The sequence below is a fragment of the Anopheles marshallii genome, chromosome 3, assembly GCF_943734725.1.
Source record: "Anopheles marshallii chromosome 3, idAnoMarsDA_429_01, whole genome shotgun sequence".
Lineage (NCBI taxonomy): Eukaryota > Metazoa > Arthropoda > Insecta > Diptera > Culicidae > Anopheles > Anopheles marshallii.
The window spans coordinates 25,095,180-25,112,662 of NC_071327.1; the positions used below are offsets into that span (position 1 = coordinate 25,095,180).

At 41.5% G+C, this 17,483-nt stretch overlaps 1 protein-coding gene across 1 annotated transcript in view; it reads right to left on the reverse strand.

Moving 5' to 3' along the window:
* The window catches only part of LOC128715994 (protein tiptop), a 130,062-nt gene extending 115,025 nt beyond the window's left edge, over positions 1-15,037 (reverse strand). The window contains exon 1 of the mRNA XM_053810915.1: positions 14,983-15,037. Coding sequence (XP_053666890.1) covers positions 14,983-15,037 — 55 coding nt within the window. The remainder of the gene's footprint in view (positions 1-14,982) is intronic.
* Between the last annotated feature and the right edge of the window lie 2,446 nt (positions 15,038-17,483).

A 17,483-nucleotide genomic window follows, 5' to 3' on the forward strand; every position in this document is an offset into this window, starting at 1 on the left:
GGATGGAGTGAGAGATGGGATGAGTCAATGCTAGACAACTATAGATGGTGTCTTACGGAACCGATCAATGAACTAGAAATACCATCGGAACGCCTATCAAAAGCTGCAGATGGCCGTGCACCATTTACTTAATGACTAGCGAGGCAATGGTCTGATAAAGGAATGTTGCTCATCATTCTCATCGACCCATTCCGTCATTGCAACTCCTTGCCCCAAAACCCGCTGGTCTGCTTGGTTTGTGCAAAAACTTTGCATCCACGCGAAGAGCTGCAAAAATGGTTCCGTATGAAACTATGACGAGCAGCAAGCGGAAATGAGAGCAGCGTGGTTTACCGAGGTTACGGGTTCTTTCTTATTTGTTCGGAGACATCATTTGGTTCGAAGTTGTCTTCATTCGTGGTTCAGAAAGTCTTTTGTTTTCCGTGATGGAAAAAGGCCCGGCAATGGCAACCCATGTTAAATGACGTTCTTCGCTGCCTCAATGTCGTTCCGTGTCGCATTAGTTATTCACAGAAGAATGACGATAGTGGTGTCGTGAACCTGTCAAACGATTGCAATGGTTGTTGCTTCTGGTGGTGTTAGTTTTACAGGAGCAAGTTGCTAAGAGAGTAGTTGATCGTTGCACGAAAGTATAAACAAAAATTCTAATTGCACAACCAGTTCATTGAGATGCTACCGTGAAAATTATAAATTTGCTGAATCTTCTTTGCAAATATATCCGAACAAGTCTGTTGAAAACTATTATTTTATTATCCTCTTCACTTAAAAGCCATTGCGAGAACATTGAAAATGCAAGATTCTTCTCAATGAGTTCTGTTGGTTAAACTAGTTCGATCAATCTTTTGCCGGTTTACGTAATAAAATCGTCTTCGAACATAGTGAATCTCTACCGCATGAACGCACACAAGAGTCAAACCAATGTTAGACCAAGATCACATTCTTATGGGCACCACATTCATTATTCTATCAAAGTCATAAATTAAAGCTTTTTTTTGTTGTTGTTGCTTCATTTCACTACATCACAGTTTCAGACCGGTATGGAGGACGCAAGATGTTCGTTGAATGCGAAGCGCTAATTTGAAACACAATAAATTATATACCTTCAAAATTATGAAGATAGCACCGAATGATAAACGTCAGCGGGAATCAAATAATTTAGAATTATAAGACCAATATCGGGCGATGCTGGCAGGATGTTGATCGCTCTCCAACGAAAAACTCGCTCTGCTCGAACAAAACTAACCAAACGCTATATCGTTAGTTTTCGAGATGCTAATGCGATGCGGTGACGCGAGAAACATCAGTGACCAAGTAAGGGAAGCCACGACACATAAAATGTAATGGATGGGATCAGGCAGGTAGGCAACAGATAACCTACCTTTGGAACTGCGATGAACGTTGCTTTGATGTAAATTTGGGTTTATTAGAAAAAGCTCTTAACTTCACCGTTTTTTCTTCTGCAAATCAGACGGACGCTTGAGTGGAGATTGTGGGACATTGAAGTTGGTTGCATTCTGATTGTGTGACACTTGATTTGAGATGACATTTAAGCTCGAAATCTAAGAACTTTGTTGTTCTAGAGCAAGCAAAAAAACTGAACTACAAGTTGATTGAAGTTGAAATTTTGTTTCAAATTTTACTTTCAAAATGAAATAAAAAAAAAACAGGAAACATAAATAAAAATATCGCATAATATGCTTGCTAACGATCGCAAACCATCAAAAACCGTCACTAATAGACAATGGAAAGAGTGAAACATTGCTTTCTACCACACCATATCTACCAAAAGTTTACTGATCGTTCAATCAGCCTCATGCCTGCAACGGATGGAAACATTTTGTTTTAATTTTTGTGCAATGTTTTCGTGACACTGCCATGCCATTCACATTTACAGCTTTACAGCACGGCCGTTTGCTGATAGTGCGCATTTTGCCACACCGAACAAAGGGCAGCGGGAATGCCGGAAGATGGGCACGCGACGTCCACGACTAATGGCTGCCCGATCAAAGAGACAAGCTGTCAAGCCGGACGAGATGGAGCGGCAAATGTTTCGATGGTTAATTTATTTTCTATCTTTGTCGCAGCATGGTACGTCGAATGCGGCAACGTTTATGCACTAAAAATGCCAATCGCGTAAGTGCACAGGCGACATTACACTAGCGATCATTTGTGTGCCGCCATCGAAATGACATCTGTACTATTCCGGTTGTGCATGCTATTCTTTCCCGCAGATCCAACAAGCGACAACAGTCGGCCTCACACTCGTGACACGGAGGATAATCGAAAGCATTCGGCGCGAGCTGCCATTTTCCGCAATTTCCCGTCGCCCCTGTCGATGGTTTCGAAAGTTCATAACATGAATATGCAAACATCGATACATGGCAAATTTCATCGCTCATCGAATTATTCATCAATCGCTTTGGAAATGGTCAACCATAATGGATTTAGAGTGCAAGACGGGAGCTTTTAGGCCATCAAAAGTGGTTCCTTTTTTGGTAGTTTTTGTGCAGGCGTGTATCGTTGCATCGCTTAGACAGGCATTCTGCTGACAGTTTGTTAGCGGATATATGGAAAAAAATGCGCGTCTGGTTTTATTTGCAGTATGAACCATTCGTTAAAATTTGATCTCATCGTTTGTGTAGTTTGGAACGTTATTTAAATAATGGTGTGCTATCATTAAGCAGACGCTAGTTATTATATGTTCTTTATTTGATTTTATGTTTGAAAAGAAAATTATCATAAGATTGCATTAAACACGTTTGTTTACTTATTACTAGTTTAATGCAAGTACTGTCGACAAAAATTAGTACGTTTTCATACTTCGGCCAAATGATCATTTCAACTTCATCTGGGTACAGCAAATGAAAGGCATCCATTTTCGAAATTGGATATGAATTTGTGCTAATTCATTCGCCAGAAAATAGTATCCATCATCTGCCATGTGCATTGCTGTTCTGAAAAAAAAATAGATTTCTCAAAAGTACGTGCCGTTCGTTAGAACGTTTTGCTCCGGTGGAACTATGCTAGTTGCGGAGGTGTAGGAAAGAAAAATAGCCAATACTGGAAACTCAATTCCCGTCCACCGTACGTTTACCCTTTCGGAAAGTCCCGTCGACCGGTTCGCCCGGTACTGTACGTACGTATCCGAAAGGTCCACTCATCCAAACACCGATCCATCCTGCTGACATTCGTCTCGGCTAAAGAAACGGAAAAGAATTGAATGATTGGCATGATATTTTTCTTAGTTCCATCCCTTGTCTTCCTGCAGCACTCGCCGGTAAAAGCTCGTCGAATGACATGTACACATGAACACAGTGACGAGCAACGTCTTCTCGGGTGATGTGACCGGCACGACCGGACCTGGCCAGGACAATCGATTGCTGCTTCTTTCGTGCGATGTTATACTCCTGCCATCGTTGCCTGCTGCAACTGACGGAGCTCAAACAGAACGTGTCAGTAAGAAAGTTTTCTTGCACGGTGGTTGTGTGAGAAGAAGATCTCACCATGTCAACCGGCAAACGGGGGCTGCTCCCATTTGCTCCGAGCGCTATCGGTTCGGTACAGCGTAAAGTTTTCCTGGCCAGAAAAGCAAAGCCATTTTTCATTCACTCAAAATCATGTTACTTCACTCTAGCACACACACTTACCTTGCTATCTATCGCTGACGGCATGCATCAATCCAAGCATCGTCTAGAAAACGTAAGATGATTAAATTGAATTGAACGAAGCTAAGGATTTTTTGTTTCGTTTGGTGTGCCCCGTTCAGCCATTTTTCGTGGTTTTTTTCTCAAAATGAGAAAAAAAATCATGTGAACATCAAAATTGGATGCTACACATTGTCAAGTTTCAAAAACTGCTCTTATCCAAAATTAAATCTTTGAAAAATATAATTTTATCAACTTTGCTAGTTTCACTAAGGTATTATTTCATTATTATTAGTAACTTTAATGACTTACTGCAAAAAAATAATTTAATAAAATGCTTCCCATATTTGTTGACAAAAGAATATAGTTTAATCATTATCATATCATAATGCGAAACCATCTTGAAATGAATGCATAAAATGTTAAGTAAAATAAATTGTTTATGAATTTCTTCTTTAAGCCCCCACTACCGTAGCCCTAGAGTATGATGGAGGCGCATGGTATCATGTACATGTTGCTTGATAGTCATCTGACAGTTGTAATCATTTGACAGTTACAAGAAAATCATTGTCAAATGAAACATCATTTGGTGTTGCGGTGAAAAATTGCTCACACTACTCGGTTGTGCTTTCCTCAACGATTCTTTCATCGATTGCAGTCAAGTCATTCAATACACAAGTTTTCAATTGTGAAATTTTCTATCAATCATACTTTTTTTGTTGAACGCCAAATTGATGTTAATGATGAGATGCCAATCATCTCGGTATCGTTCATAGGGTGTTTTTTTTCTTGAGTTTTATTGTCGATCGAGTTAATCGTATAAAATAAATTTGTACGGAATGAGAATAAATTGTACGAGCAAAAATAGGTTATGTTTTTAAACAAATGTTGGTAGGGTTCATGAAAACAGTAGAAACAAAATTGACAGGTATCAACATTTTTTTTCTAATGTGACCTTGAAGGAATAGGTAAACTGAAACTGCCAATAATTGGGTTACATTGTTTTGTTAAGACAATGATTCTATAACTGATATGATAAATTTGATCTACTAAAGTAAAATGATCAAATCACGTGTCTAACTAACTAACAAAGCGTTCCTGTACATATGAAAATCTATAACGTAACCCAAAGCTGTATAAAATGTTTGACGGACTGTAACATTAAGCATCCGGCTCGTTGGTTGGCCTGTCAACAACTTGTCGACCGTGCAGAGCTGTTGGTCCGAGCGTCGATTCAGTGCCATCTAATCTAATCATTTCCGCCTGTTTTTGACAGGCGACAAAACCGTTTAATCCAATTGTGGGTGTCATCGGGTGGCAGGCCTGTGAAATGATATAAATAGTAGCGTCGCTTGTTGCTCTGAGTTTGGAAATCATGATTGACACATGTCAGCGAGTTCATGTTTTTTTGTTGCGAGTATGCGAGAAAGTTGTTTCATTCCTTCTTTTTATTTCCTTCTTTCTGGTGTTTTGCACACCTTTTTGAATTTTTACTAGCATGAATTTTGGGCGTCATTACAATTAATTTGAAGATAAAACGTGTTTTCAGATAATTTCATATTTTTTTCTTCTCTTGGTATTTTGATTCTCTTGTTGACACACTTCAAATTCATTTCTAGATCTGAAAAAGATTACATTGCAATCGATTGAATGATTGCACTGTCCAGCTTGTACTCTTATGACGAACAGCACATCAAGCCGGAGGGCAGCGACATCGTCTTCACTCAACATGTGGCAAGCCAGCGTAGAAATGAAAAGCAATGTGTCGTTTTGGTTCAGGGAAAAAGCTAGAGTCAATATAACCGGAAGACCTACCGTCATTTATATTATGTCCAGCTTACTGTTCCTATCTTCCCGTGAAGGATGAAAAGTGGCCATACCCCCAACATCAGTAGCGTTTCGGTTCACCAACGTGCTTAGTGAATAGCGGCCGCGATGCCACTATGGATGAAGGATATGGTGCTCATTATTTACTGTAATGTGTATAGCAAACGTATGTAATAAATGCATGGCAGCAATAAATAATGTGTGTAATATGTGTTTATATGTTGCTCTTAGCAGCGACATGCTTTGTGCATATTTTTTAGAGAAACAGATTAAATTTACTAAACTCAAAACAAATTTTGATTCAAACGTTTGGTTTTTGGTTCGAATCTTGTTCTATCTTCTAATAACAGAATGAAAAAATGTTGTTGTTGTTGTTGTTGTATAAATTTCAATTAATTATTGCCCCGAGTAAATGTTACTTCCAGCCAAGCGCAAAACCAAGGTATTTAAACAACGACTCTAGAATCCATCATGGTGTACTTGCTTTGTCAGAACTCAACTATTTCGTGCTCGGTCACTGTCTTACGCTCCATCAAATTCTGTATCTCATCATCCAGACTTACGTTATGACGAATGGTTCATTCCTACTGTACTGACCATGATGATTTAAGCTTCCGTTCTTCCTACAATTGCCCACCTCATAGTAGTAGTAGTAGTAGTTTCACATTGGCCGTTCGGGATGGCATGATTTCTTCTTAAAACAAGCGCCCTGGGTGTGTGTGATGGACGGATACGTTTACGACTTTTGCGGGAACAAACGCTGATGGTGGGCAGCGGGTGGGCGCGAAAGGGTGCGAGGTGGAAAAATGTGCAACATTTCTTCACCGTGAACACTACGTGAAAGGTTTCCATCTAGCTCGGTGGTGTTCGCCCCCTGTCGAACTTGCGCCATCATTTTTCCCACCTTTTCCCTCCGCTTCACATCATCATTATCAGCATCATCACGGTCATCCGACTATATATCAACGGTGACTGGTGTGCGAAGAATACGGCACTCCGTAAGAAGCCCGAAAGGAAATCTTTGCCACGAACCAGTAACAAGGAAACACACTCCACACGATGAAGGTCGAAACTTTGGGGGCCTGCGGGAAAGGCACAGGCAATGGTGGAAAATGTTACTAAGAGAAATGGCAAGAAATACAGTGACACCACGGTAAGGTACTGGAAGCTTATGGCCAGCAGGTTGGGGGGATCGTAAGATGAAAACGCACTGGTGGCACGGTATGGTGAAAATGTATAATAATCTGTCTTCTTTCACCTCACATCAATCATGAATCATCATTGCCATCGCTGTCCCGGGCAAATGGGAAACCGGCTGCCCAGGAGATGGTCTTCCCTTGTGACCTTGCATCGCACTCACACTACTGGCTATGATGGACAAATGCTGAAGTTTTCCTAGCGGTAGGTATCACGTTTTGTACTTTCCCGTGCTTTTAGTTCTCCCTCGAGCAGCCCGGACCAAACACTATGTAGTTTGGTGTCCACCAGCCAAAGCGGGAGCCCCATGACCGGACCAAAGACAGTCAGAAACTGTTCCCGGATTGCTAACTTTCAATCCCCAGGCCACTCATTTTGTCTGAAACTTGGAAGGTTTTCCTTTCGGTCTTCCGTCCTTGCCTTCATTCCTTGCCACAATTTATGACAGAGTGGACAATGAGAACATAGTCACAGTAGTTGCTAATTCGTCTGAAATAAATGACCCAAAATTTGATTTTTTTATAAATTATTTCACAAAAGTACATATGAAAGACAAGCTCAGATTTTTTTTAAATTTCTGATAAAATAAAAACTCATCAAATAACAACACAGGAATAAGTGTATACACTTGCATGTCCACTACTGTGTTGTAGTGAAATTGCAGACACCTTTGCCACGTCTTATCACGAATATCGTTTCTTCCGTCATCTTCAGCGCAAAATGTGATTTGATGTTACCATCAGTTTACGGGTTTCAAGCGTACTTATTTACAATATAATGCAGGGATGAAAAACCTGAGCACATCTTGAGAATCTATAAGAAAATGATAATTAGATTCACAAATTTTTCAGCTTAATCCTGGTAACCAGATGGTAACGGCATACGCAACAATGTAAAGGAATAATAAAATATAACAGTATCGTGTGTTAAGCACTTATGCTCATCGGAAAGGGTCAAAAATATACGGCTCAGTCTGTAACAGTTTGAAGTTGTTAATCCCTGCAAAAGTGAGTAGTTCAAATGGCACCGGACGGAGCTGAGTCCCAGCGGAATGGAATGATGAGATGAGTTATGGGTGCCATCGTGAGGAAAGATGAGCGGGTCCAGGATTTCTGGTCCCTTTCATCCATCAATCCCAGAGCGCAACAGCAGCAAACGGCAACCGGAGCGAACGGCGACGTTTCGTCCCCGAAATCACTCATTCAGCCGGCATCCATCACCTCCAGGTCCAGCGCCAGCATCAGCCAGTCACGCACGGTAGCGATGTTTTCGTCATATTAAATATTATGGTCTAGTTATTTTCCCGTCGTTTACACTCTGGCTCGCTGATGACGAGACGAACCGTGGCATTCATCATGCGAATGGTTTCTCCATTCGTCACCGTCGGCTTGTCCCTTTGCCAGTCCAGTCACCGTTCGGTCCCCCGCTCGAACTTTATTCGTCCATCATCGATTGCATTTGGTGGGGCAGCAAGAGTTTTGGTCGTTATGTGTCTTTCCGGCTCGTGATATCATTCCTTTCCGCCTGGAGGTGTTTGGGAATCAGACATTGAAAGTTCTGGTCCGTTCGGGGCAAGTCTTTGGGGAGCGCTGACGAATGAGCTCGTTGAAACACACATCCAGATGCGAGCAAAAAATGGAATCAGTCCGTCGTTGCTTCTGCATGACACCCGAAGCAAATCAATCAAAACTGTTTCTCTAATTTTCCTGATGTTTAATTTTACCTTCGAGAAATAGTGTCATATCTGCTTGGTTTCTTTAGTAGCTGATGTTTTACAATAGCTCATTTGTTTTTTTCGAAATTGTAATCAAGAATTCCCGAATAACATTTGATCGAATGCGACTCATATCGATGGTGCTAATCAAAAGAGAATCGATTGTAGCAAATGAAAATTCACACCGATGACGAAGTGATATTTCTGGGTGACAAAATAGTTTGTATCCCGTGCGAAGGGATTTCCTTGCATGCGCTGATTGATGTGATCATCAAAGAGGCACTTTATGTGACCCATTTAAGGCGTTCTTTGCTACGTAATGCAACCATAAACTATTTCATGGGTCCAGTACACTGGATTTTTGTACAGTCCCTTCTTTTTGCTCAACAAAATATTACTTGATTCAAACAAATAATTTCAAACATGGTAAAGAAGTTGTTCCATCGACGGAATCATTTTTCAGCAATGTTCTTGAAGTAAACGGTTCGTTTATTGCTGTGTACATTGACAGGCGTGATATCGGAAAGGTTAATGCAACCGATCGCTCGCATCCTACGATCCCTCGTTACTTTACCGAGATCAGCAGCGTCAAATGAGAAAAAGCGATCATGATTTTTTTCTATGATAAACTGTCCAACTACATAACCTCCCCTGCTCCCGGTTTTCGCCGGACGAAATCGATGCGTTTGATTCTTGAGCGAGGAACAAATCTTTCAGTTTATTCAGTTCAAGGCAAATTACACCGAGTCGTCAAAACATGGCGGCCATCGAACAAAACGAATGATCGTGTCAATGGTTTGAATAATGACTGACGGCTGGCATAAAACTCTTGCATCGTTCTTTTACGGGATAGGTTGTTTCACAAGATGGACGAGCAGAGGAAGCGATAGCGTCTCGGACCCAAGATGGATTTGAAAAGGAACTGCTTTAAGGTTAAACTTTTCTTATGTGTGTGCGATCACAGGAATGTCGATTTTCTGTCAATGCTTGGGTCCTTCTTCGTACATTTTTTATTACTATGTTCTCTTCTTCTCGGCCCTTAGGTGCTCCTCAATATGTACTGTACCGTACATACGTGTTCACGACAAAGAACACCTTAACGAAACCTTCCATTTGCTCTCTTGCTTCGTTGCGTAGATGGGTGAGAAGATAAATTATCGCTATTAATTAAAGTCTATTCCCGGCGATATGAGTTAATAATACTTCAACCATCCGTATGCTGTCCATTGTTGTCGTTTGTGATATCGGCGACGGTAAACTAATGCCCTTGGAGGCTTGGGTTATTCTGAAAGAAGTATGATCGAATGAGGTGGATGAGTAATGTAATATACTACTGGCCAAATCCCACATCGGCCACTCGGTACGAAATGAGAATCTCAGAGAGCAAACCAATCGTTGCAGTCATCTTTTTCTGCGAGTGTTGCATTTTCCTGAAGTTAAGCAAAAGAGCACGAATCAACAGGCGTACAAACTCTTTGCGTATAAAACAAGATTTAAATTCTCAAACAATTCCTCATCTCGTATGAAGAACGGAAAATAACTTGTAATACGCCGCAGCACAGAGAAGTTGTTAATTCGTTTTTGTTCCGCTTTTAACATCTTCAATCAGAAGGAAGCAAGAGAATGCGAGAACACGAGAATGAGTGAAAGATCTACCGAACGCATCATTTTTCTGACCATCGTTCTTGCCTCTTCACTTTCACCGCCCGCTGAACGATTCCCACAGTCCGCCATTAGGCGTAGTAGATTGAATATCCCGCCAGCAGTGGCCAAATATGAAACCCTGGCTTGATACGGCCGCTGTTGCTGCTGCCAAGAACTTCATCCCTGCACTCCGCAGACTCGTCCGTCGACCGTATCGAACGGCTCTCAAACGCATATCCGAACAAGATGTGGGGTGGTGTACGGCCATAAATCAAATAATCAGTACCTTTATATTGTTTAAATTCACATAACTCATATCGGTGTTTTCCGTCCCTCATTTAGCTTCGTATCTTTGCGTCCTGTCCAACACATGGAAAAGTATGGCGATCTGGCGGGTTGATTGGAACTAAGCGCACTGACAATGATGAAGACGATCAGTGTGTCGATGCTTATTTGTTGCAGGTACTCTTTCACAGTTGGTACTTCAAGTTGTGATTCAACTGTTGTACTTTTAACCGTATTTTAGAATAATTTGTTTACTTACGATTCACATCAGCTAGTTTAGCTTAACTTAGAAGTAATTGAATTTATTATTATGTTTCATTCCCAAAGAGAAAGTTCATACAGACTTGGTTAACAAGAAAATTTCATTCATTTCTCAACAGTAAACGATGTCCTATCCGACAAAGCTACCACTCGTGTGACATCAACAAATGTCGCAAACTCTCCAATGTGCCCATAGAGTGGTGAATGGTCAAATGTGCCGCGCACCCAGGGCGTCAGTCATGGCGACAAACCGATCGGACTTATGAAACCGGTCTTTTTGCACGTTGCTCATCGCTTACCAGGTGGTAGCCAACGGAAGGAAATTGCCTTGAGCAGCTATGTAAAGCGAGATGGAGGCGTTATTCCTTCGTGTCGACGACTGCATGCAACGATCGACCGATAGCATTGAATGCACTCGCTGGAACTCGTTCGCCCCGTTCGAGCAGTACATGCACCTAAGCGAAACAGGGTGAGAACCAACGAAACGATGCACCATATTTCAACGCGCTGGCAAGCTCCAATTAATCAATAACTGAAGAATAATCAAGAAATGTTCAAATCGTTTAAAAAATTACACCGCACCCCATCGCACCCAGCGGCACCCATGCGTCCATCGCCCATCAAGTTGCTGCGAGTGAAAATGGACCTTCGCGTTGGCCACTCTGTCCATCTCTAGAGCTTCCGTGGATGGTACACAGCCATGCAGGGGCACTCTGACGAGGTGCTCCGATCCTAACTGCGGGTGATTCTTTTTGGCCAATCGTGTACGTGCTTGTACGGCTCGCTATACCTCGCAAGTGAGTGATGCGCGACGGGATGTCTGGATCGGGTCTCCGGATCGGGCCCACAAGCGTTATGGTAGACGGAAGAAGAGTAATTTATGGGCCCAACCTTTTGCACATTTAATAACTCTTTTTTCCTCTGGTACTCATTGCTTCTCCTCGTTGATGGTTCCATTTCTTCAACACTTTTACATAAAACCAAAGCCACCGATACGAGTTTACTGAGCGGGACTTGAGGTCAGAGCGCTTCCATCGGTTGCTCCGTTTGAAGAAACGGGGAAACTGGGCACCATGAGTAGCTGTACGTAACTGATGGCCAGCGCAGCGCGAGCCGATTTCCGGAAAATGAATCTTCGTAAATCAACATCAATGCTGTATCGTGCAGTGCAGGGGATAGTACGGCTGGTTAAGGTTTCTACCATCAGTGCCAACAGGCCTTCGATAACGACGACACTGTGAATGTAAATTTGATAAAACTCTTTGTGCTGGTGTTAAAAGTTGAAAGCTTTAAAATTAAAAAGTTAAAATTATTAAATAAATTGACACACGCACACAAAATATATATTCACTCGATAATCTCTTAAAGTTCGTTCTTCCTTTGGTATTGAAAATATACGAAAACCGAAATATCAAGTCTCTCTAAATCAGTCTCCATCCAACGACTGATTGTCGATATCCGATCGTCTTACTTTACGTTTCAAATCGAAAGAGTTTGAAGGATTCATGATGGTCTGAGTGGCCACAAAATCTATCGTTCCTCACTCCCGAAATGGTCTCTCAGATAGAGCTGTGTCGGTGCGAGAAGCGGTCCAGCTTGAGTTTCAATAAAGTTTTATCTGAAAGTAATAAATTACGTCCGTCTTGATATGCCGAACAAGACAGATCAAGCCAGAATAGGGGCAACGTAAAGAACATATACCGTGTCGCTAGTGTCGCGCGGCCTGTCACTAGTGATCATCATAAACTTATCACCTCAGTTTGAGATATTAGCGTTGGTTTTTGGACAGTATTGGATTGTGTTCTGATTACCTTTAAAAAAATGTTGGTTCTTGCCTTACATTTAATAACAAAAAGGGCAGTTAACAGATCTCTTGAAGACTTATAGGCATTCAAATGTGCAATTGCGCTGTCTGCAAATTTCTCCATTTGTCATAAATATCCATCATATGCACGATCACTTTTGCTTTACCTTATTCTCAATACGATCCGATCGACTTTGATGCGAAATCGATTGTTATCTTTCGTGGATGATGCCTCACCTGCGTTGTCGTTGGATTTGTCTTTTACGGTAAACCTCACCTCAAACCACAACATACCTGCCATTCGAATTTCGTTAAACAACAGCAATCTTATCGGAAACAATAAATTCACGGAACATTCCGTCCCTCTCCTGCTCAGAGATGTTCCCCTTTGTGCCAGTTGATAGACAGAGACTCTTGTTTTAAGTCCATTTGCATTACTACTGCTGGTAAACATGAATGGAATTCGATACCGGTTTTGATGCCGTCCAAATCTTCATCAGTTGCACAGGCTTTGGATAAAACGACAACAGCTTTTGAGAACATAAGACATTAAACAAAGAAGGTTTCATTTTAGAGAAACATATCTGCTTCATAGTATTTCCAACATGAGGTATTAAAATTAAGCTTGTATTTACAGTTATTCATCTTCTCCACTTTGAAAAAGTCCTTAACTGTTTGCTATTAAATATATATCATATATAAAATTCAAAAGGACTAATTGTAAGAAGACTTGCATACTCGTCCGTATTCCGGTGATGACGGAAATAAGCGGTTAATGAAGAACAAATGAAACGCGCATGTAAGTCGCCACCCTAGGGATGTGCCTTTCAAGATATATAGGATGGAATGAAAGAAAGAAGCTGATTGAGTTGTGATTTATGAGATGTTTTGTTACCAAAGCAATAATTTATAGATTAAAATTATGAGACTTGATACCACTGCGAGCACAGCGACCTGTACTTGCTAGACAACGGGAGGCCATTTTTAATACTGAAACTGTCACACGTCTCCATCGCCTTCTCTGCAGAAAAACACACGATGCATCAACGAAAACCGAGCTGCCAGTAGGGCCACAACCTAAAATACATGTTCGTAAAGGCATACGCGCCAGGCTGAGTCGAGCATCCTTTACTTCGATTTTTCACTCATCATAGCGCGTTACGTTCGCCGATACACGGAGCGGCGTTTATTAATTTTGTTAAACACATAAATCGTAAAAATGTGTTCCCTTGCTGTTGCACCCCATGGCAGTGATTCGCTTCGTTTCACCACATCAGCCACTCCGACCATCAAACCCCGAGTCTTGAATCAATTCACGATTTGATAGTATGGCAACAATTAAATACATCTTCATTGTGCATTTTTCTGTTCACAGAGAAAGGTATAGTGATTGATTGTTATTTGAAGACATCAAAGTTGCACTTTAAGCCAATAGAATTTTATTTCAAAAAAGTCACAGCAATTTTTATTTCATCGCAACAATTTTACAATCACATTTGGGGTGACCCGGTAGTATGTTAGTAGCGGCGCCGGTCGAACGAACCGCAATCCCGGAGCAATTCCCCGTGCGCAGGACTAACCATCCAGCTACGTGTAAATAAAGTCACAGAAAGCCAGAAAAGTTGCACTTTAAGCCAATAGAATTTTATTTCAAAAAAGTCACAGCAATTTTTATTTCATCGCAGCAATTTTACAATCACATTTGGGGTGACCCGGTAGTATGTTAGTAGCGGCGCCGGTCGAACGAACCGCAATCCCGGAGCAATTCCCCGTGCGCAGGACTAACCATCCAGCTACGTGTAAATAAAGTCACAGAAAGCCAGAAATGGTTGAGCCTAGACCTGTTGAGGTTGTTGTTCTCGGTAAAGAATAAGAAGGTTCGCATATCTAATTAATAATAAGTATTTGATTAAATCAGAAATATAATACTTTGGCGCTTGTAAGTGTAATTGTAACGAATCATACCACAAGGGAGGGGAATCCAACTTTTGGAATGTTTTGCTTCGCACATTATCAGATAATCGATTTGGCACCCTGGCGAGAAGTTGCAAGGGACTGTAAGACTACCTGGAAATATCACACTCTTACTGCGAAAGTGACAATGATGTAATGGTTTCGCATATGCATCGAATGGTCCAACCGTTTTAAAGTTACCGCCCTTTGAGCGCGTGTAATGGCCATGGTTCTATCAGCAACCAAACCAACACCAAGAATAATTACAGTCATTTGTGAAGTGTTAAATGTTTTCAGCGCCAGAGATGCCAATGCCTTCGCTCGCTGTGGTTTAAAGCTTGCCTTTATATTCGTTGTTGTTTGTTTGTTTCCTCTTGCCCAGTTTGATTGTTGTATAATGATTCGCTAAAGTAGCATATTATTTATGAATATCATATCCATGTAGAGCAAATAAAGCGCCTACATGCACTGCGATGGGCACAATAATTATTAAAGCTAACACATCAATTTACAATACACCTTACGACTCATGTTCCTTATGATTTTAGAGTCATTAAAGATATTCATTAACTTCGAAACTTCAAGATTCATTTATTTTATACACATAAAGAGCTAGAATATGGATGAGACTCTCGAATGCATTATTAACTTACCCTTCTCGTTGTCCATCCATCGGTAAGATGGACGTGGCTGCTGCTTGGATCGCATTTTGCTCACAACCTATACCTATAGTAAAGCACATTCACTTTTAAATGAGTCTTCTTCCGATTTTCATATCACTCAATAACTGTAGCAGCTTGGAATCGACATGTCTGTGATCTGTAAAAAGAAACATTAAAGCATTATTGTTTCAAATAAATAAAACGGATGCAATCATTCATCGACATTCTTAACAAATTCCGAATACAAATCATTCAAGAAACGTACTAAAATTACACCACAAATATCCAAAACCAACGTACAAGAGAGGTAAAGATATCCACCAGCAAGCGAATCAAGCTCAGAAAGCAGAAAGAATAGATTATGTCCTTCGCATCCTTGCTATTGTCGCATGACCCCACTCTGATGTGTCGCATCTTATTTTAGCCAAACCATCGTCGTTACCGTTAATTTTCATATCTTCTCCTATTTTGTTTTCCAGCTCACGCTGCAACTAGCGTGTATGTGTGTGTTTCTGCTCACATGTGTAGTAAAACCCGCACCGAACCGATCATCTGGAGACACTTTCGAGCAACACATGCTATAGAAGGCAAGGACGCCATTCGGACGAAAGTCCCGGAGAGTCGGACGCGGGTAACGTCGACAACAATTGATGACCAACATAAAACAGCTACAAATAAAGCATAGCCCACTCACGCATTATCTCTCACACTCCACGACTGACCACTCGGGTACTCTGTCCAGCGTCGGTCAAATGTCGGGCCGGTGGGCGAAACCGTCATCTCCATGTTGTATGCCTCGAGAAAAGCAAAAGATGCGCTGATTGCTTGGAGGAATGGTGGCAACACATGGTGAACGATTTTCCTAGGACAGAGAGATCCATCCAAAATCGACCACCTATCTGCTGTGTTCTGAGGCATAAAAATCACCGATATTGATTTTCCATCCAGCTCCATTCTGCTCTACTTCATCTTCGTACGAAACCCTTCTCCAACAAGGTATGTTCTTGGTGTTGGGTATATGCACGGCATCACTTCACTCATTCCTTCATGAACCTAGCTCACATCCTTCCATCAGGATAACCTTGCTGGGACGGAAAACATTAGAGCACTCATCCCTATTCTTCAATAGCAAATACACACAGAAACTCCCGTAACACAGAGTAGGAAGGACAGCAGGTCACCCTTAATGCTATCATCATCGATGCATCATCATGTCAGGCGCTGAGCAATTATTGAATGTATTTCTGTTTCGATCAATAGCTTGTTCTATAGTTTTGTTTTCTAGTTTTTTAGCCTATGGGAGAATTATGAGGCTCACTAATAGGATAGTTTTGAATTACGATTAAGGTTAGTTCAAGATTTAGAGTGTTCTTTTTCTTACAACTTCTTCTCGTATCATGAATCATAGTAAACATTGCACCACTACACTCCCAAAACCTATAAACAATCGTATCAAGATTTGATGGATAGATTAATAGATGACAATTACTTTCTCTGTCATTACCAACATCATGATAGCCGTTTGATGAACCACTTCATCGACGTTATTTCTCATTGTCAAGATCTGGAATGATCGTCCATATCGGTTCGTCTTATTCTTTGGTCAGTCACGCATGCCTCACAAAGGGCACACGATAGTAATCGCACACGTCGAACTGTGAGGGGTGTAATATGCCTAACTTCAAAATCAAACATCTTGACTGAGCTGTGACGTTTCGTTTTCGTGGAGTCGATTGCGCCTGTGTTATACTGGCCCGATTATCTGTTCGATAAAGGTGTATTATTTGTTTCCATTCCGTGTTTTGAAGTTTAAAGGTAGAGTAGGCATCACGACACTACGTATCTGTATCCAAAGCGGCTTGAATCTCGATGATTATGTTGTTAACAACGTTGATCAGCGTTTTCGAGCAACTTCATTCACTATTCGATTCGATCTAGCGTTGGAAATCGAGGAGACGCGAGTGAGAGGATCATTGGGTACATTATGTAAGCTGTCTGTCCGGCGAGTTAGACAAATCTGATTGATTGATCTTCCCTCGAGATCACCTGTAGAAAACTGTGAACTGATCATGGTACACCGCCGTGTTTTCAACGGCTTATAACTCGTCGGACAGAATTTGATGACAGTGACGAATTTGTTCCACAGCTCGTCAGACTAGCAAGCTCGACTACCTTCCCTCGTGGTCTGTCGTGCCACTTGACATACTGATGCATATTTGCAGCGATCCGCTACATCACCAAATGCAACCAGTCTGGCATTTGCATGAGCTAGCATTTGCTCGCAGGCATTTCGCTTCGATCTGACACTGACGAGAGGCGTTAGCTGTGACGAGTCGTAAATTTGTGACTCGTCATTTCTCTTCGCTGCTCTGTGTGGCATCGGCAAAGAGAGCAAACAGCTGCAAAATGATTAGCAGCGTCAATCACTCCCAGGTTGTGTCTCGCGGGGACAAAGGGAGATGATTGCACGGCAGATATTTATATCCTCGGTG